This window comes from Eleutherodactylus coqui, chromosome 3 (assembly GCF_035609145.1).
Source record: "Eleutherodactylus coqui strain aEleCoq1 chromosome 3, aEleCoq1.hap1, whole genome shotgun sequence".
Classification (NCBI taxonomy): domain Eukaryota; kingdom Metazoa; phylum Chordata; class Amphibia; order Anura; family Eleutherodactylidae; genus Eleutherodactylus; species Eleutherodactylus coqui.
Window position 1 is genome coordinate 120,042,339 of NC_089839.1, and position 20,694 is coordinate 120,063,032.

Consider the following 20,694-nt stretch of genomic DNA (forward strand, 5'->3'; position numbering starts at 1 on the left):
CGGGCTATACGCCCTTTTCTGGCGCTTAGCCCTTGATGCCCCCGCTGGTGGCGCTATTTGCAATGTCAGAGCTGACCGAACTTCCTCCTTGACCAGCTTCCTGACATCTTCCAGGAATCCCTGATTCCTCTTTAACCAGCCTGGCTACGCATGCCTTGCATAGAGGCCTCTCGTACGTAGCTGGCAGTCTCGATCCGCACTGTGCGCATTTTTTGGGTTTCATTCTGGGAGGAGCGTCTTTTTTTATTCCCGTAGCAGACAAACAGTTTTTTTGCGGATAAGGATGCAACATTCCAAACATTGTATAGTGGATTATGCATAAACTTTTTTGCCCCACTGGCTACTTACGGCCCCCGCTGTAGCTGAAGATTCAGCAATGTCTAGTGCTGGAGCACTCATCTGTCAACCAGTGCTGGCGACACCTTGGAGCAAGACAAGCCAGCCTAAACAGCAATGGCTTACCTGTTCGAGTTGATCTTCTCTCAGGTTCCTTTATAAATCTTTTCAAATTTGGCGCCTCCTCGCCAAGCCCCTCCCTCTCCTCCCGTTCTGCAACGCCTACGAGATGACGTCATCGCGGTCACGTGACGCCCCACCCCCTCCAATGCGCATCAAAGGGACTCCGAGAGCGCCGTGCCTGGTCCTATGTACAGCCGATGGAGGAGGAGAGCTGAGGCCCCCGCTTTGCACCCCCATGGGCCGCCGCGAGAGGAACCTGGCCCAGGGGAACCAGAGAGCCGGGAGCCGCTAGTCTGGAAGGGAGGACAGGCTGACCCACTGCCTTTCGATCCGCTGTAAGTATTTTCATGCTGGCGTCTCCACCAGCAACTCTCGGGGATCCTGCCTCCTGGCAGGACAGGAACACACTGAGGAAGGTGGGAGAGGGGGGAGCTTTTTAACTTCTCGGTGTGTTCCTGTCCAACCAGGAGGCGGCCATCTCAGGTGGTGCTGTCGTGGAGACGACTGGGTAAATGCGCAGTACACCCCCAGATGAATTCAATAAAGGGTACAAATTCACATTTCAATGCGCACTATAGAAATAAATCCTGTCTTTAAAATTACATATTTACAAAAATATGACATTTTATTTTTTCTCCCTAAATTGCATTAATTCCTGAAAAAAACACTGTGGGGTCAAAATACTCATAACACCCCCCAGTGAATACATTAAAATGTGTTTTTTTTTCAATGGGTATCTATAATTTTGATACCCATGAGCGTTTGCAATCTTGGCTTGGTGTAAGAAAACAAAATGCTTCTCAAAATGTTAATAAATCAATGTAAAATTGTATGTCTCCTAAATGGTTAAATAAAAAAAAAATTCTAATGTGCTTCCAGAATTAAGTGAACAGATGGAAATATATACCTCATCAAAAATTTGTACAGCTTTGAGATATTGCAGTTGAAAATAGGAAAAACTTTTTTCTAAATGCTCCCAATTTTGGTGGGGTTGCAGATTGTTTGTTCTGTGCGGATGATCCGTAGTGCATCTGCACAGAAAAACCCATTAGATCCGCGATCTCCCACAAATGTTTTCCACAGGTCTGCGTTGCAAAAATATGTATACGGAACCAGATCCGGCCGTGGACATGAGGCCTTAATTCCCCTTCAATAAACAAAAAGAAACAAGAAAATAGGGCTTGTACTCCCCTAGTCAGAACAAAAAGGAACCAAACTTCCAAAGAAAATATAAACTTCAAGATCGCCCTAAGGCGACAACGAAATGTATCCTGACAACCTATAGCGCTATTTTCATCAACTCCCACATTGAGATACCCTTAATCTACCCAGAGTGCTCCTCTATATTAAATAGCTTTCCGTAAGAGTGAAAAGCAACATTAACTGCCTTATCCCCTTCACTACTGGTTTATCAAAGCATTCTATCCATCTGTTTCCTCTGTAGGGACAGGAAGAACACTGGAGTGGGTGGGAGGGGCCCTTTCAACTCTCTATCTTCCTGTACTATCCTCCAGTAGTGCGGTCATGACTGGACGATGTGTAAGCGGGGACTTTCAACACATCAGTGTTTTAACTTATGCAGAACGTTCCATCAAATGTTAATCCTTAACTCAAAAGAAGCACAAGCAACAGAGAAATCACATCAGTATTATGAATTCAGTTTTAATGATTCGTCATAGGTGCAGGAAAAGAATCCCTTACCAAAACGGATTTGTTCAATGATGGAACCGACCAGCCCACATTGACTTTTATAGGGTCCTTCAGGCCAAAACAGATCCATTCAATGATGAAACCGACTGGTCCACATTGACCTTTATGGTGTCCTTCTGACTTCTGTTTGTGCTCTTGCATTTCTCCTGCACATTAACAAAAATCTGCAACAGAGACTGAACAAATCCTCAGAAACCGATCTGAACAAACCCTAATCTATGTAGCTCAACTACTGTGTACAAATCTGAATGTTAAATATCACTTAAAACAATGGGTTCTTCAGATTTTTTATTTTAGATGACTGGTTTGTGATACTTTTTACGTAGTAACAAATATATGACGCAGGAAGATAATCCTCCAAAGAAAAGGATTCCTGTATGCCCATAAAGAAAAACAGATCAGATTAATAATCTACAGAGGAATCCACTGTTTATAAAGTACCGCAGGAAGTATGTAATCCATGTCCAGGAAGCACAATAGAGCCGAGACCACCCTACTACATTCACTCCCTGTTCTATACAAAAAAAATGACATGCTGTTTAATGCTTTGCAAATATGGTTATTGTTTACACAGGGAAGACACAACGTTGCTAAAGGCAAATTTTTATTAAACACTGAGAATAGAAAAACGTGTATAAAACTGCAAGTTGTACAAATGAGTTACTCAAGTTGTTTTACATAATATTCATAATTTGCTTTCAGAACAAACTCAAAGCACCGATCTGTCTTTAAGCTGTCAAGTTCACTGCACTGAAGCAGCACGTTTACATCCGGCAAGTAATACTTCAGGTCTTTACCTGTGGAAACAAATATTGGTTTAGTCACACAGGTTGTAAAAACTTGAGGTAAAAGCGATATTCCGCCGCGGGGAACGAGGGGGAAGAGCTGACAGGTCTCAGCAGTGAGCCTATCTCACCACTGAGAATCGTGGCATACCGCGATTTAAATCCTGCGAGTGGAGAATCGCTATGATTCTCCACTCGTGAACGTTGGCGCTGCGCTTTCAAGAGCAACACTATGGAAAGCTTCACACAGCTGTCTGCTATGGAAAGCGCCGGAACACTGTCCACGAGCGGAGAATCATTGCCCAGATTCTCCGCGGTCAGCCTATCTCAGATAGGGCTGACCGGCGGAGAATCGGTGACGGCTCCTGCTCCCAGGTGGAGGCTCCCGCGGCGGAGCTCCACAGCGGGATACCGCAACACCCGTGGACAGGGGGCCTAAGGAATTCCCTGCCACAGCTATGCAGAGGATTTCTTGATCTCCGCGGGGAGTAAAGAATCCCCTGCCACAGCTGTGACAGAGGATCGTGAGGTTAATGAGAAATTAATGCAATTTAGAGGAGAAAAAATAACATTTTATATTTTTACAAATATGTCATTTTAAAAAGTTTGTTTTCTATAGTGCACATGAAAATTAGGATTTGCACCCCAAAATGGATATCGCCATTTGTCCTGTGTTCAGAAACATACCCATTGTGGCCCTAATCTTATGTCATTATGCACAACGGGGCCCAAACTGAAAGAGCACCCGCTGGGCTTTCAGAACAGAAATTTTGCTTGTAGGCGATTTAGGCCCCATTGTCCACATGTACAGCCCTTGAGCGGCCAAAACGCTGGAGAAACTCCACAAATAATCCCATTTTGAAAAGTAGATCCTTTAACAAAATTATCTTGGGGAGTACTGCGTATTTTGACCCCTCAGTTTTTTACCCCTCTGTAACTAAGGTAAAGTGCCGAAGAGCCTGGGTGTAGTCGCCTAGTTCTGACAGAAGGGTTACGTAGAAGCCAGCGCCATAGTCAATACTACAGCGGAAAACATCTTAATAAAGGCTATAACCTCAGAGCCACATATCCCTGAGTCATCCCATCTGACAATCATTTAAGTAATCGGTATTTAAGAAAACATTTATGCTACATCTTGTAAAAAGGAGAAAAGTTCAAATACGCCATTGGGTGAAAATTAGTAAAAAGGTTTCCATATTGGTTATCTAATTACCACTCTCAGTTTCTATCTGATTCCTTCACTGCTAACTATTGAGCTGTATACCATTGGCATCATGACAATTAGCATCACAAGTCATTTTTAGTCATTTACTCTACTGGATATGCTATTTGGGAAACACTGGTGATAGCCACTGTGGAACAAATGTAGCTAACTCTTACTCCCAGTCTCACCATTCACATCCAATCTGCTATGCTGCACCAGTAGTAACCGTGACCCCCCCCCCATACATAGTGGTCCCAGTAGTAATCGTGACCACCAATAGTGGCCCCAGTTGTAACCATGATTCCCAAAGTAGCCCCAGGGATGCTGCCTGGCCAGAGACCAATAGAAACCCTCTTGTTGGCTTTGAGCTAGATAGCATCCCAAAAGGTTTTGCACCCGCTACTGAGCCTGTGACCATTGACCTCTCACCTTGGCGCAATAGTCAGCAGTCACAAACTCTGCACTGTGCCGCTGGACCAAAGTTGCAGGGAGGGCGAGTAGAGGCAATGCTCCCCATGATGCATCTTGGTCAGAACAGAAGCTGCTGCTTTGCCCCCTGGGTAGTGGCCGGCACTCGTAACTGCAAGAGCAACTCTCGGGGAAATCAATGGTAGCTGCACTTCTAACTGCAGGGGTTGGAGGTAGTCTGGCGGGCATTGCCTGGATAATCCCTTTATTAGGCACGGTGGGCGGGCAACATAAAAGGAGGTGGCGGGCAGGACTCGGGCCATGGGCTTTGTGCTTAACATCTGTGATATAGAATGTCAAGGTACACCTCTGTGTTCGTGTTACTTGCCACTATAAGCAACAGACTAGGCCATCTAAGTCATCCCCAGATGATAACAGAATCTCTTCCGTATTTAACTACTGGCAGAACACACTCAGGCAAAAGGTATTCCCCAGTCATTGTCTTCATCCATGTAAGACCATCTGATCTCAAAACGGCATAGCTTAATTAAGCAACAGAGAAACATTGAATGGAGTGATTAGCTATTCAAACAAGGCGATCCTTGCACCACTGTAGATTGGCAGTTACATTGTGCTTTGTGAGTTTGTGTACAGCGACATAACCCATATATCCAATAGTGTGCAATGTCATTTTAGGTAAACTGATTTGGCTCAGTGGTTAGCACTATTGTCTTGCAGTGCTAGGGCCCAAGGTTCAAAAGTCTAAGAACAGGATCTGCATGGAGTTTGTTGGGTTTCCTCCAGGTTCTCAGATTTTCTTCCACAATCCAAAAATATGCAAATTGGTGAAGTAAAAAATTTTGAGCCCCAGTGGGGACAGAACCGATAATATCAAGTCACAAAGTGCTGAAGAATATGTCTGTTGTATACAAATAAAGGTGATTTATTTGTAGTTTTGCTAGTTATTACACTGGCTGCAAGTTGTTTTAAACGTTTGTGACCATTTCACTCTATCAAGATGCTTTAGCTTAACCTGAAAAGGGCTATGGATGCAAAGCATCCCAGAAAGATTGATGAATTTAAATGTCATGCAAATTTATTTTGCAGCTATAAGTAACATGTTGGAGATGACTAAAGGGATTCTACAGTTTATTAAATTCAAGGGTTCATTTACTTCTTCTCCATGCTTACCTAGTGCATTCAATAGAAGATAAAAACCGTGTACAACTGTTTGTGTCTTACTAGTTTAGTTAGGCTGTGTTTGACAATAATTGTGGCTTTGGTAGGTTCACTTTGTCTTGCAACTGTATATTTTAGGACAACTTTGTATTTTTGTATGACTAGCTTTCATACGATTATATACATCTCCACCCATGATCGAAACAGTTACTGATGTCCTCTATGTTGCATACAATATATATAAAGCAGGAATGAACGAACCTTCATTCAGTAACTTTTTGAGCACTTTTACAAAGGTGGAGTCTTTAGCTGCTTCTATTGGGTCATCCTTCCCATCTAGAGTAGTCAACCTGTAAAAAAGTGCAGTGAGCCAATAAAAAGTCTTAAAATACACTATAAAAAAATGAATCAAGCACATAGATTAGTTGCCATTTTGCAGCAAAACTTGGCATGCAGTTACATCTCAGGCAAATATGTAAATGATTAGAGTTGTAGCATTATTAGGTGAACGGTCTTGCCACCAGAGGACCTAAAAGTGGTTTTACTCTTGGCCTATAAAAAGGCTCTCAGAGGCTCTTTTGTGTGTAGTGACCTCTTCTTCCACTTGTACAGAGCTGGTTGACCACTAGACTTGCTTCTACAATGCAAACAAAGAGATTTCACCCAGTCGACAGTGTGTGAGAGAGGGGCGCATTATTGGAATGTGGGAAGCTGGATGGTTGTAGTCGACAAATTGCCTAACAATAAGCAAATTACCCATAACACTCCAGGATGTATATTTATGTCATGGAGGTTCGGGGTTTGTACCATCCGCAGCACTTCCAAACAGCACTGCCTCTGAAACCAGCTGTTAACTCTTTAAATCTCAATTCGTACAGCAGGCTTTAAATGCCCTAATTGGAGTTAAGGGATCCTAAATGGCCCCCTGCGATGAGATTGCAGGGTGCCATTTGGTTTCCATGGCCTTCTGTAAGCCCCCAGGGCTGCAGATCGCTGGCTTGTCAGATCATGGTATAATGTAATAACTATGGTATTACATCACACTGCAGGAGAGATCAAACTATCGCAAGTTTGACAAGCATCCCATGATACTTCCACAGTGCTCACTACGGAAGTGCCGCGGGACGGACAGCTTCCATTGACTTCAATGGAAGCCAGCCATGTGTAACCCACACAGAATTTCAGCATACTGCGATTTATTCTCCACGAGTGGAAATCGATTGCCATTTTCTGCTCGCGGAGATGAAATAGAGTTTTGCCATTGAATGATATGAGCTGCAGAGTGAAAAAGTAAACTTTCCACTAAATGTCACTAGTTTAACTCAGGAAGAAGTGCAGACCCACCCTAAAAAAAGATTTTAAAAAAGACAAAAAACACTGGGTCCCGATGGCATACACCGTAGGGTTCTAAGAGAATTAAGTAATCTGATAGACCATTTAATATATGTAACATCACCTTCTACGAGGAGGTAGGTTCTAGAGTGGATCGGGGAGAGTCATTTTTATGTTATAAATCTGGAGTTTTTCAAAAAGTGTTTGATGCTGTGTTTAGTATATAAAATGAGAATGCTTGGTCTGGTTGAGAATGTGTGTAAGTGGGTAACTGGCTCAGTGATAGACAGAAGAGGGTGGTTATTAATGGGGGGTACCCCTGGGGGCAGTATTAAGCCCCATTCTTTTTAATATATTTAATAATGACCTGGTGGAAAGATTGCACAGTAAAAGATCAATATTTACAGATCATACAAGACTATGTAAGGTAAATAATACAAGAGAGGACAGAATGCAGTTATTAATGGATCTGGATAACCTGGAGCCTTAGGCAGAAATGTGTCAAATGAGTTTTAACACTGATAGAAATAAGGTTATGCACATGGGCAGGGAAACACACACTAAATAGGAATCCACTAGGTAAACGTGACATGGAAAAAGGACTTCAAAATTTTAGTTAACAGTAAACTTAACTGGAGCAATCAGGGCCAGGCAGCTGCTGCCAAGGCAAACAGGATCATTGGGTGCATCAAAAAAGGTCAAGGGGCACATGACGAGAACATTGTTCTTTTTTACTAGTCACTAGTCAGATCGCACATGGAATATTGTGGACAGTTTTAGGCACTGGTACTCAAGGAGGACAAATCAGAGCTTGAGTGGGTACAAAGGCGGGCAACTACAGTAATACATGTAATGGGTGGACTACAATACTGAGAGAGGTGATCAAAATTGGGGTTGCTTTGAGGAAAAAAAAAAAAAAAGACGTCTGCGGTTTTTTTCTTTAAATAAGGAAAATTGGCTTCTACCTCATTGGGGTTTTTCTCTGCATCAACATTGAAGGGAAGTGGGGGTGGGTGGGAAGAAGGCTGAACTACATGGACAGGTTTCTTTTTTAAAGCTCTGTATACTATGTTACTATGTCATTTACACAATATGATGAACACCATAAAAAAAAACAAAATTGCTGAATTTGTTTTTTACCATTAACAAAGCGTTATACAATACCATTTTGTGGTCATGTATCAATAAAAACTACATCTTGCCATGAAAAAACAAGCCATCATGTGGCTATGTTGATGGAAAAATGAAGATATAGCTTATGAAAAGTGGAGATAAAAATTGCAAAAAATTGTTACATTCTTATGTCCAAAAGAGGCTGCGTCACAAAGGGGTTTGCGAGGGAACAGTTTTTAATGGGGACTTTCAAACATACTAAATTTCACTGTGCAAACATACCCTGATATTGCTAAGTTCGGCATGCTGTTAAAAAGAAGGCTGCTAAAATGTTATTAAAGCTTCCTTTCCATGAGTTACACTTGGTTTAGTGAAATACAATGATTTTTGTTCACTATACTATGGGGTATTCTTTTATACTCCTTTTTCGCTCTCATAGCTCTTCATAAAACAGCATGGCTAGTGTTCCCTTAATCTGTGTACATGGATTTTTAGGGATTAATAAAAAAAAGGCCAGAATGCAGATTAGATAACCAGTGTCTGTATGGAAACATTGACTTGACACAGCTGTATATAAAGACCACTTCAAATACTGCATAGCAAAACATTTCTTTTATAAAAGACACAGGCAAGGGGTTATGTGTATGTTAGACAGTATAATATGTATGGTATATGCTTTATGCAAAATACTCCAGTCAGCCCCCCCCCAAAAAAATGCAATGCTCATCTCCCAGCCGCATCACTGTCCCTGGTGGTGCGGCAAGCTGCTAGTGTTCTCCCCGGCTTGTTCAATTTCCCCGCCGTCAGCGCTGTGAATGGATCGAGCAGCGTCTAATCACAGCCGCCGCTCGATAAACCAATCACAGCCATTCAGTGATGTCACTAAATGGCTGTGATTGGTTTAATCGAGTGCCGGCTGTGATTGGCTGGCACGCGATCCAATCACAGCACTGGCTCCTTCTCTTGCCGCACAGCCGTGGAGTAGCCAGGTGGTCTTCTCCTCTTTCCGCTGCCGGGAGTCTCCATCCCCCAGTGAGCACTGCTGCCGGTCCTACCCGCCAGACTGTCCTACAATACAGAGCACCGCGCAGACTGTCGGGCCCGAGGACATAATGGTGAGCGGCTCTGCGGCCCAGAGCTCCTACTGCGCCCAACGGAGGGAAGATTCATCCTGCTGTACGTATGGTGTATATAGTCTGCCCATATTGGGGGTATATGACTGTATACTATGTATGTGTGTATATGTGTGTAGTCTGTTTATTTGTGGGGGTATATGGCCATATACTACACTCTGTACATAATACACACACACATAAATATTAGGGCGGACACCCACTGGCGTTTTTTCCTCCACTGCGCTGCGAGAGCAAGTGAAAACTCTCGCCTCGCAGTGCGAGAAAAAAACCGGCATGACGCCAGGAGATCTCCAGTCTTTTCAATGGGGCCAGCGGCAGCACCGCTAGCCCCGTTGAAAAGATACGGAAAATACTGCGGACTTCTGCCACAGCTGTGACAGGAGTTTCCTTCATCCCCGGGAAGTGCAGCATGCTATCCCATTGCTTTCAATGGGATTGGCGCTGCTGCCGATCCCATTGAAAGCAGTGGTTTTTGGCAAACCCTGCAGTATGATTTTCGGGGAAGGGCTTGAAATATAAGCCCTTCCCTGAAAATCATCAATAAGTGGTTAAAAAATGTAAAAACAAAAAGTACTCACCTATCCGCCGCTCACACGCGTTCTCTGGCTGGCTCCCCGTCACTGCTATCCAGCACTTTCAGCAGGCGGGGATTTAAAAATCCCCGCCTCCTGAAAGGGCTGTGCTGATTGGCCGAGCGCTCAGCCAATAACAGCTAGTGCTTAGCTATTCATTCATGAATGAATAGCTAAAGAGGCCGATCAGCAGCGAGTTGCAATATTCGAGACGAGAGTAGATGAAGGCAACAGTGAGCGTTTTTAGGGTGTCCACGGTGAGAAAAGAGCGGATTCTTGTGATGTTCTTGAGGTGCAGCTGACATGTTCGGGCCACAGATTGAACGTGGGGGGCAAAGGAGAGATCAGAGTCTAATACGACCCCAAGCCAGCGGGCGTGCTGTCTGGGAGTTATGGTGGTGCCACACACTGAGATGGAGATGTCAGGATGAGGTCGGTTAGTAGATCGCGGAAACACCAGTAGGTCAGTTTTTGAGAGGTTCAATTTTAGGTAGAGAGAGGACCTAGTGTTAAAGACAGCGGACAGACAGTCTGTGATGTTTTGGAGGAAAGGTGCAGAGATGTCAAGGGAAGAGGTGTACAGGTGGGTGTAGTCAGCGTAGAGGTGGTATTGGAGGCCAAATCTCCTGATAGTTTATCTAATAGGGGCTGTGTAGATGGAGAAAAGGAGGAAGCCAAGGACCAAGCCCTGGGGGACCCCAACAGCAAGGGGAAGAGGAGGGGAGGTAGAGCCAGCAAAGGAGACCCCGAATGAGCGGTCAGATAGGTAGGAGGAAAACCAGCGAGAGCGGTGTCCTTTAGGCCGATGGAGCGAAGCATACTGAGAAGTTTGTGGTCAGCAGTGTAGAGAGTAGTCACCCCTCGATTTGGCCGTCAGGAGGTTGTTTGACACCTTTGTAAGGGCGGTTTCTGTTGAATGTTGGGGACAGAAGCTGGACTGTAGTCAGAAACAAGTATGGAAGAGCCCTTAGGTGCACTAGCTTCTTGGAAATATTCAGCAGCCGTTCTAACCAGTGATTAAACAGAAGGATTGTTGTTTGCCTTACATTCAACTTCCCATGGCTGTAATAAAAAGAATACTCAGCTATTTGATACTCACAGGTCTCTTTTTATAGCTTTGCAGAGTATATCCAGCTTTAGCTCTTCAATTTCCACATCTTTATCCTCAAAAAAAAAAAAAAAAAAAAAAGATTTGTAGCAAACTGACAAATGTATTGATGACCAATAAGCTTTCAAGGCAGAGAAGGTCTTAAAAACGTAACCATCATTATCAACTTATTTATATACTGACATGCCAAAAGCTATGAATCAGCAACTATTTGGTAGGACGCCCTCTTGCCCACTCAAATGCCGCAACTCAACATGGTATAGATTCGAAAACTGGACGGATGATGTTTGAAAGAGATGTTGAGCTACGACTTCTGAAGAGCCACCCCCAGCAAGATCTCGGGTTCAAATGGACCTTTACACCACATTCCATAAATGTGCGACTTTGCTCATATCAGGCAAACGTGCATGCCACACCATTCGTAGGACTCTCTAGAATGCTCCTCAAACCAATTTTGAACAACTTGGGCCCAATGGCACAGTGCATAATCCTGATGGAATATTGTGGGGGTACATGAAAGTCCATATGGGGCTGCAAATGGTTACGAAGCAGTGAAGCGTAGTGGGCACAGGTCAATAATGTGTCTAGGTGGACTAGTTGACCCAACCCATGCCATGGGAACACACCCCATGCCTTGTTTGAACTCCAATAAAATTCACGTTATTAAGTATGATATCTGTAGAATCCTCCACCCTGAAGACGTTTCTGATATTGAACATGTTTGCACCTTGTCCCGTCTCAAATATTCACTGGTTTCCTATCAGTCCTTGTAGCTCTATAAACCACTTATAGACCAAGATAAGTTTGGCAATTTGAGCTGCTAGAGAGCCGGAAGAGTCCATATCCAGTCAATGAGCAGAACCCACGTGTCTGATCTGTCTTACAGCGAAACGGTCAGTGATAGCAGCGAGGTTTTTTGGAGCGTATTGGGGTGTGACTTAGGCTTATGCAAGAGGTGCATGACTGAGGAAGTCAAGAATAAGTTACACCAGTGGTTGGGGCCCTGTGTCACGTGCCATGAGCCCTGAGTATCCATTACACACATTGGCCAGTGTGCTCATGGCAAGGCGCAGTGTTCACACTAACACACAGTATAACACCTCAGAACTTATACAGGGTGACGGCTTTCCCAAGCATTCAGGTGAGGTAACATACTGCTGTCCCATGACTTTTGGCATGTTGGGACATGCTTTTAGTCAAATATTTATGACAAGACCGAAGTAAACTTATTTTTTTATAACACGAGAGGACATGTAATAGCTTCTTATACTCCATTACAAAGGCTCTGACATCAAAACTGAGCAAAATGATAATCTGTTTCTAAAAGGATTTAGCTTCTCTTTCCCTAACCCTGGTTTGATACTTTCTCCGGTACCTTCAGTTTGTTTAATAATATGGTAATTTTAATACTGATCCAGTACTAGTGAGTCTTATTTTACTTACCGTATATACTCGAGTATAAGCCTAGTTTTTCAGCACAAAAAATGTGTTAAAAAGCCCCCCTCTGCTTATACTCGAGTGAGGTGTTTAAAAAAAAAAAAAAACCGCAATACTCACCTCTGAGCCGTACACCCAAGTCTTTTTCACATACGCCACTGCTTAGCCCAATCGCATTTGCACGTCTGACACATACATGAGCTTGCTGCTGCTGTATTTCGGTTTTATTTTCAAATGTTGGACAACCTCCTTAAAGCTATTACTAGTGACTTCAGGAGATCTTGGCTCATAGGATTATACTTAAAGGGGTTGTCTCGCGAAATCAAGTGGGGTTATACACTTCTGTATGGCCATATTAATGCACTTTGTAATATACATCGTGCATTAAATATGAGCCATACAGAAGTTATTCACTTACCTGCTCCGTTGCTAGCGTCCTCGTCTCCATGGTTCCGTCTAAATTCGCTGGCAGCTTGCTTTTTTAGACGCGCTTGCGCAGTCCGGTCTTCTCCTTTCAGCACGAGCCGCTTCAGTGTGCTCCCCGCTACAGCTCTTCTGCGCATGCGCAGACGAGCTGTCACTGCTCGGGAGCGCGCTGGAGCGGCCATTCTGTACCATCCTCTGTTAGAGGAAGGTGCAGAGCCGCCCAGCTGTCCCGCCGCCCAGGTAAGTGATGGGCCGGGGGGGCTGCCGCTGTGCCGGGGGGGGGGGGCTGCCGCTGTGCCGGGGGGGGGGGCTGCCGCTGTGCCGGGGGGGGGGGTTACCTGCTGCCTGGCGGTGGGTGACTGTGTGCCGTGGTCGGCGGCGTTCAATCCAGGGGTCCGGTCGGCGGCTGCGGGGGGTCTGGTTGTCAGGGAGACACAGCTGGTAGCGTCTCGGGAGCGCGCACGTCGGGCTACAGCAAGAGATGGGAAAAGAGCTGGCGGCCATCTTGGGAAAATTTTTATAAGTTGCTGAAACTCTGGAACTGTAAGTACAAACCAGCTAGAAAAGTCATTTACAGGGGGGCTTAGTAATGTATGCTTAATTAGGGGGACTGGGCAAAAAAAAATAATTCAGTGCTTCCTCGAGACAACCCCTTTAAAGGGGGTAGTACCAGAATTACAAGTTATCCCTTGTTCACAGGATAGATAACTTGCTGATTGGTGGTTTTTTTTGTTTTTTGCATATAGGTGCTTACTAAATAGTTAAGCTTTGTCATATTTAGTGGGTGCCCTATTTACAATGTTATTTGACTTATTCAATGCATTATGCATTCAGTTTTGTCTATCCACTGCAATGTGATTCTTGTAGTTCTTTAGATCCATAAGACTCAGATGTTGTGGAAATGCTATTCTGCAGCAGAATTGGCTGTGGACTATCTGCAGCATTTACAGTACAGGCCATGTGTATGGGATTTCATCCACATGCTGCAGAGAAATCCAAAGCGTAAATTGATCTGTTGTGCATGTCAATTTCACCTCTTCAACCGTGAGTGTGAAATCTACATTAAAATTCACATCAAAATCTGCATGTGACATGAATTTTTATGTGGACCTACTCCAGGAATGTTACATGTGGACATAGCCTAACTCCAAGTTTTTGCACAACTTGATGGGTATTACAAGCAGTAAATATTAAATAGTTAAAGGGGTTGTCCCGCGGCAGCAAGTGGGTCTATACACTTCTGTATGGCCATATTAATGCACTTTGTAATATACATTGTGCATTAATTATGAGCCATACAGAAGTTATAAAAAGTTTTTTACTTACCTGCTCCGTTGCTGGCGTCCTCGTCTCCATGGTGCCGACTAATTTTCGCCCTCCGATGGCCAAATTAGCCGCGCTTGCGCAGTCCGGGTCTTCTGCTTTCTTCTATGGAGCCTTTCGTGCAGGATGCCGGCTCCGTGTAGCTCCGCCCCGTCACGTGCCGATTCCAGCCAATCAGGAGGCTGGAATCGGCAATGGACCGCACAGAAGAGCTGCGGTCCACGGAGGAAGAGGATTCCGGCGGCCATCTTCACAGGTAAGTATAGAAGTCACCGGAGCGCCGGGATTAAGGTAAGCGCTCCGGTAAGCTTTCTGTACGTCCCTGCATCGGGGTTGTCTCGCGCCGAACGGGGGGGGGGGGGGGGGGGGTTTGAAAAAAAAAAAAAACGTTTCGGCGCGGGACAACCCCTTTAAGGCTGGGTCGGTACTCATAGCTAAAGGCCCATTTAGACACAATGATTATTGCTCAAAAGAGGTCGCTCAAGCAACTTTTGAGCGATAATCGTCATTTACAGCTCAAGATGAGCGATCACCTTGCACTGCCAACAGAGGATGCAGAAGACAAGCGGGGTGTCCCCGCTTGTCTTCTGCATCCAAATGTTTTCTACACAGGGCGCCCGGCTGTTATACAGCCAAGCACTCCGTGCCGGGTATGGAGGACAGAGCTGGCCCGCTCTGTTCTTCATACTTAGCCTGTGATCAGGGAGGAGGATACAGCTGAATCAATAGTATCAGCTGTATCCCGTTGTGAATCCCTGATAAGGCTCATCGTCATCTTCCAGCACGCTGAAAGACGACGATGAGCGACGGGGTAATGAAAACTGCACGATATAAGTGCAGTTACACACAACAATTATCGCTCAAAAGACGGCTTTTGAGTGAATTTTGAGCGATGATCGTTGTGTCTCAATGGGCCTTAATACTGTATGCTTGCCCCAAGTTAAAATTTAGGATCATCACAGGACGCAGGTGAGAGGAACATGAGAAGGGAAAGAAAAGAACACTGAGCTGCAATGGATAAATTGATTTTAAGGTTATGTTCACACACAGTGGAATTGGTGAGGATTTTCTACAATGGAAAATCCGCACCAAGATTCACGTCAAATTCTGTACCACCTGGGGTGGATTTTCATGTAGATCCTCAGCAAACTTTACCCCTTCGATTGAAATGGTGAAATCTGCTGCAGATCTGCATCTTAAAGTACAGATTTTTTAAACTATTTTTGGTGTGGATCTGCACTAAAGTCCACTGTGCAGTCTGCTCCGTGTGAACATACCCTTAATGGGAGCGTGTTTAGGGTTAGTGCCGAGGGCAGTATGAGGTGTAAATATGACCCTAACAACGAGTAGAATACACATACAGTATTCTAATTTTTCCACTATAATCTGTGTTAGAAAACCTCCCACACTTGCATGGTGCCATACAGTAATGCAAACACATCCAGATAATCATCAACATCAAATATTTACTGGCGTATTTTCTTCCATTCATGTGTACAAATAGGTTAAAAAATAATTACAACAATATAAATTTAAGTGTGATCATACCTCAATATACTCTAGCAGATCAAGCGCCTTCTTGAAATCATATTCATTTGCCCTTCTGTTCTCTTCACTTATGTATAGCTTTGACATGAAAATAGAAAAGTGAAGTGCAATGTTAGTTTTAGCTTAAAATCCATGTAATTGATACTATGAACTGGCTTTTGTTTCTACTGCAATCATATTTTTATGGATCTATGTGATATTTTTAATCCATTTAAGGCCAACTTCACACAGTGCAGTTTTTTTTAGATATTTTAAGTCAAACCAGGAGTGATTTCAAAAGAGAAAAAAATACAAGAAAGAAACTTCACTGTGTGAACAAGGTCTGTGAAAAGAACATTCAACAGAATGACATGCACAACAAAATATTCTGCAAATGGCAGATTGTACAATAGTTTTGCTGCGCCACCTATTGGAAGGTGTTCAACCAAGCAGGCCTAACAACAACTGGAAATATAAGCCAAAACCAGCCTCTTCTGCGCAAGGCAAAGATTACATGTACAGTAGTACTCTCTACTTACCATACCAAATTTCCCAGAGGAGCTCTGGCTGGCCTATAAGTCTCCTTGGCAGTCTCCACGAGGAGAGACTGTACTCGTCCTAACAAAATACTGTAATATTGTATTTACATCCCCAGACAAAACTGTCTTACAGCTGACACCCGCGGGCAACAACCCCAACAAGCCGTGCGGCCGATCGGGGCTGTTAATTCTTTAAAATGCCGCTGTCAATTTTGACAGCGGCATTTAAATCCCCCAAACTGTGTTTAGGGGTCCCGTAAGACCCCACCGCGATGAAATCGCAGGGAGCCGTGCGGGTGGCATTGCAGCGGGGGCCTTCTGAAAGGCCCCAGGGCTGTCTTAGCAGTATGCCTGTCAAGCCATCCCCGTGGGGTGGCCTGATAAGACTGCCTGCCCGATCACAGTATGATGTAACGCTATGGCAGTACATAATACTGCAGGAGCGATCAAAGCATCGCATGTTGTGGTAACGTAGGAGGACTAAAAGAAAATGTAAAAAAAAATTAAGTTAAAAAAAATCTAAAAAATTAAAAAGTCACAGATATTGCCACATTTACAATAAAATCTAATTTAAAAAAAAACATATTTGGTATCGCTGCGTCTGTAAAAGTCCGATCTATCAAAATAACACATTATTTACCCCGCACGGTGAACGTCATCCGGAAAAAAAAATTAGGACCGCTAGAAATGCGCTCTTTTGGTTACCCTGTCTCCAAAAAAAATGTAATAAAAAGCGATCAAAAAATTGTATGTATTCAAAAATGGCCCCAACGGAAACTACAGCACATACTGCACAAAATAAGCCCTCACACAACTAGGTCAACGGAAAAATTAAAAAAGATAAGTGCGCAAAAGATGGACAGAAAATTATTTTAAAAAATTAAATATAAAAAAAACACTACAAGTACAACAGCAAAAAAAAAACAAAAAAAACCAACTATGTAAGTTTGGTATTGTAGTAATCGTACTGACCCATAGAAGAAAGTTATGTCATTTTTGTAGCAGTTTGTGTGCCGTAGAAACAAGACACACCAAAAGATGGTGGAATGTCTTTTTTTTCCCATTTCTCTCCACTTAGAATTCTTTTAAAGTTTTTCAGTACATTATATGGTACATTAAATAGTACCTTTGAAAAATACAACTCAACCCGCAAAAACAAGCCCTCATACAGTTAGATTGAAGGATAAATAAAGGAGTTTTTAAAAGGGGGGGGGGGGGGGGGAAGCTGAAAATAGAAAAACAAAAGCTTGGTCACTAAGGGGTTAATGTAGCACACAGTCTACGAAAAATATTAAAATAATCTCTAAGTGGAATGAAATGGAAGAATGCATTTTCACATCTTTGGGAGGGGGTTGTTATTGTTTTCATAGCGAACACAGCGCCAAAAATTACATCATTTAATTCTGTGCTTCAGTACGATCACGATGATACCAAATTAATTTTTTTTGCTGTGCCATTTTTAAGATCTAAAATCTCTTTAAAAAGAATACATATATTTTTTTGCCATTTTCTAACCACCATTTTATCTTTTGATGGTACTGTGTGAGGCCCAATTTATTATCTGCAATTTCTATTGGTAACATTTTGAAATGTATACACAAGACTTTCTGATAGCTTTTTATTAATTTTTTATTTTCTTAGAGACCGAGTAATAGAAAAAAAGACACTGTGCCAGAATCGTGTTTTTTTTAATTTTTTTAAATTTCTTGACTATGTTAACCCTGTGGGATAAATGTGTTATTTTGCTAGATCGGACCTTTATGGATGTGGAAATATCAAATATGTTTACATATGGGTAAAGGTTTTTTTTCTGAATCTGCTATATTAAAATAAATAAATAAATAAATGGTGGGACGTGGGTGTTCAATTAATTTTTCTTTTTTTAGGCCCCTAAGGGGACTTGAAGTTTTGATTGATTGCTCAGTCTAATGCAATACTACAGTATTACGACAGTTAGGCCTCTCACACACAGGCGGTTTCTCCTGTGCACTGCAGGCATATATCCCGTGTAGGGAGCACGCAATCCTTTGCGTACTGCTGCGCGTCGGCAAATCCCCATACACTATCTCAGTGTATATGCGCGCCAAGGAAAAGCATGTTGCATTCCTTTTTGCGTGCACACACACAATAATACATATGGAAAAACTGGTGGCAGACAATTCAGACAACACTGCCAAAATTTTGGCTTGAAAAAGACTTTCCATAGTCGAATCGTTGCCATTTTATTATGGAGCAATAAAGCTTTTTGTATTTTTGATACACTATTGATGCTGCCGCTTGATTGGAGTTGTTGGATTACGTTGGGGGACTGGAGGTCCGTGGTCCCAGGAGTGGCTTGGCATTTATACTACTGACCTCTGCACTATATGTGCATTTGTGAGGAGTGCTGCAGGATTCATTGATGTGGAACGGTTATGAACAGATTGTTATGCATGCTTATTTTTTGATTATTTCCGTTGCCTTATTTGTAGAATTCAATAAAAAACTTCTTTTAAAAAACCAATAACAAACGTATGCTATTACAGCAAGTGACCTGGTGCTGAAATTGGAGCCTGTCACCATATTTATGTTGCCATGTCTGAGGGTAGCACACACTGGTGACAGATTACCTTTCATAAGAAACGCAGACACTGTTGTGTGCCAAAAGTAGTACTACTTCTGTACATGCATGGTAAATCAACACTAAGTTATCCATCCCTTTCAAGATAATCTTAAATAATAACCAAACACACTGGTGGCACCTAATCTTTTTGGATGTAGAACTGAAGTGTGTAGAAAGTCACCTACCTTAAGTACTTCTAGTGGGGATAATACAGGCATCAAATTCAATTCCCATCTTTTCTCCTCCAAAAGCTGTTTAGGCAATGTCTCTTGGTAAAGAAGAAAACGTTCTTGGCTTGAAATTTCTACAAAAAGGATAGGAGTGTTGTCAATTCTACTGCAAATATTTTGTGATGAAAATGTAACATGACTTCATATACTTGGTGTCCATAAGGTCGAATTTGTTATCCTGTAAACGCTTTGAACTGGCCAAGAATTTTTATTTAAGGAAGTCACTCTGAAGGGCTATCATCACTTGGAGAGGAGTGTCACATCTGTCACCTAAAGAGTTGTAGGGCAAGTTTCAACAGTGAAAAGTGGCTCAAAACTCATTATCCAATGTTTCCCAGGGAACTCCACATTTAGCTTACTCCTATCACAGGAAGGTTAAGCTCCACTCGCATCAGTTAACTGACACGAACATCCTGATGATAGAGACTACAATTTCCACTCTTCCACCCACGCTTAAGGATTGACTTTTTTTCCCTTAGACAGGCTGATGTGCCATTAATCCTGCCCTCAACAATATACTCAATCACTTTTGTGGATCATGCAATGCTCTATGCTTCACTGACTTCCCCTATGACATTGCCCAAAGCCTAGCACTGCCATGTTAATGAGACTATTACAAAACATTATTGTCATATATTGTTGATATATGTTAATATTTTGCTGAGAATTTTCCCAAAGATGCGTCTTCTCTTGTGGTCTGGGCTGCACATAAATGTGTCATCGGTGGTTCGTTTGCAAAGCGTGGGACACAAATTAAGAAGGAAAAGATCACAAGAAATAGCTAGCTTTAGCTTAGAAATAGTGGCCCTGGAAAGGGCTCATAAATGTGCACGTTAGCTCACTTCAATTTCAGCTCAGATCCACACTTAAACATCTTAAAGAAGTACAGGACTCTAGAACTAAAGTGCTACTAACTTATCAATGGGAGACATTTCTTTAAGTATGGAAATAAATGTAGCAGGACCCTGGCAAGGTCCCCAAGAGATCACAATTGTTCAGTTAATTTCTATGAAGAATGGATCTGTGACCAATGAACCAGATATTCCACAACTATTATATGGACCTATACAACCTGACCTGTCCCTCAAAAGTGCTTTCAGACAGCAAGTTGCCCTCCTGCATTTATCGATCTCTAAGAGATTCAAATCTTAGTTATTCTGGTGGCCCTGTCAAAGTCCTTACACAAGCCTATCTCACGGGAGGTGTCCTTTGCCTTTTAATTCATGCAACCAACCAAACAAAGGCCCCTGGTCCAGATGATTTCACGGCCTCTTACTCTAAGAAAATATTTTGACCTTCTGACTGACCCCCTAGCCCGAGCTCTTAACTCTTTCACAGACGGATCTCCCATCCCTTCAGATATGTCCAATGCCCACATTACCATAATCCATATAGAAAGAAGGGACCCCTCACATTTTCCTTGCTACTGTCTAATCTCTTTGTTGAATGTGGAAATTAAAATATATTCTAAAATAGGTTTCAAGTAACACAGTGTAAGGCTTTATTATTTTCAGAGGAGACAAAGGTGTCGGGGCCGCTTACTCTAAAGAAGAAAGAATTTGCTGGAGAAATTATGAAGGTCTGGAGCAGATTGAGAAGAAAAG

General features: G+C 42.9%; 1 protein-coding gene across 1 annotated transcript in view; it reads right to left on the reverse strand.

The window, feature by feature from the left end:
- Window positions 1-2,760: 2,760 nt before the first annotated feature.
- Window positions 2,761-20,694, reverse strand: part of NUP133 (nucleoporin 133) — a 57,039-nt gene continuing 39,105 nt past the window's right edge. The window contains exons 9-13 of the mRNA XM_066596024.1: window positions 19,046-19,164; window positions 15,741-15,818; window positions 10,998-11,062; window positions 6,007-6,095; window positions 2,761-2,966 (exon numbers count right to left, since the gene is read on the reverse strand). Coding sequence (XP_066452121.1) covers window positions 2,830-2,966; window positions 6,007-6,095; window positions 10,998-11,062; window positions 15,741-15,818; window positions 19,046-19,164 — 488 coding nt within the window. The 3' untranslated portion in view covers window positions 2,761-2,829. The remainder of the gene's footprint in view (window positions 2,967-6,006; window positions 6,096-10,997; window positions 11,063-15,740; window positions 15,819-19,045; window positions 19,165-20,694) is intronic.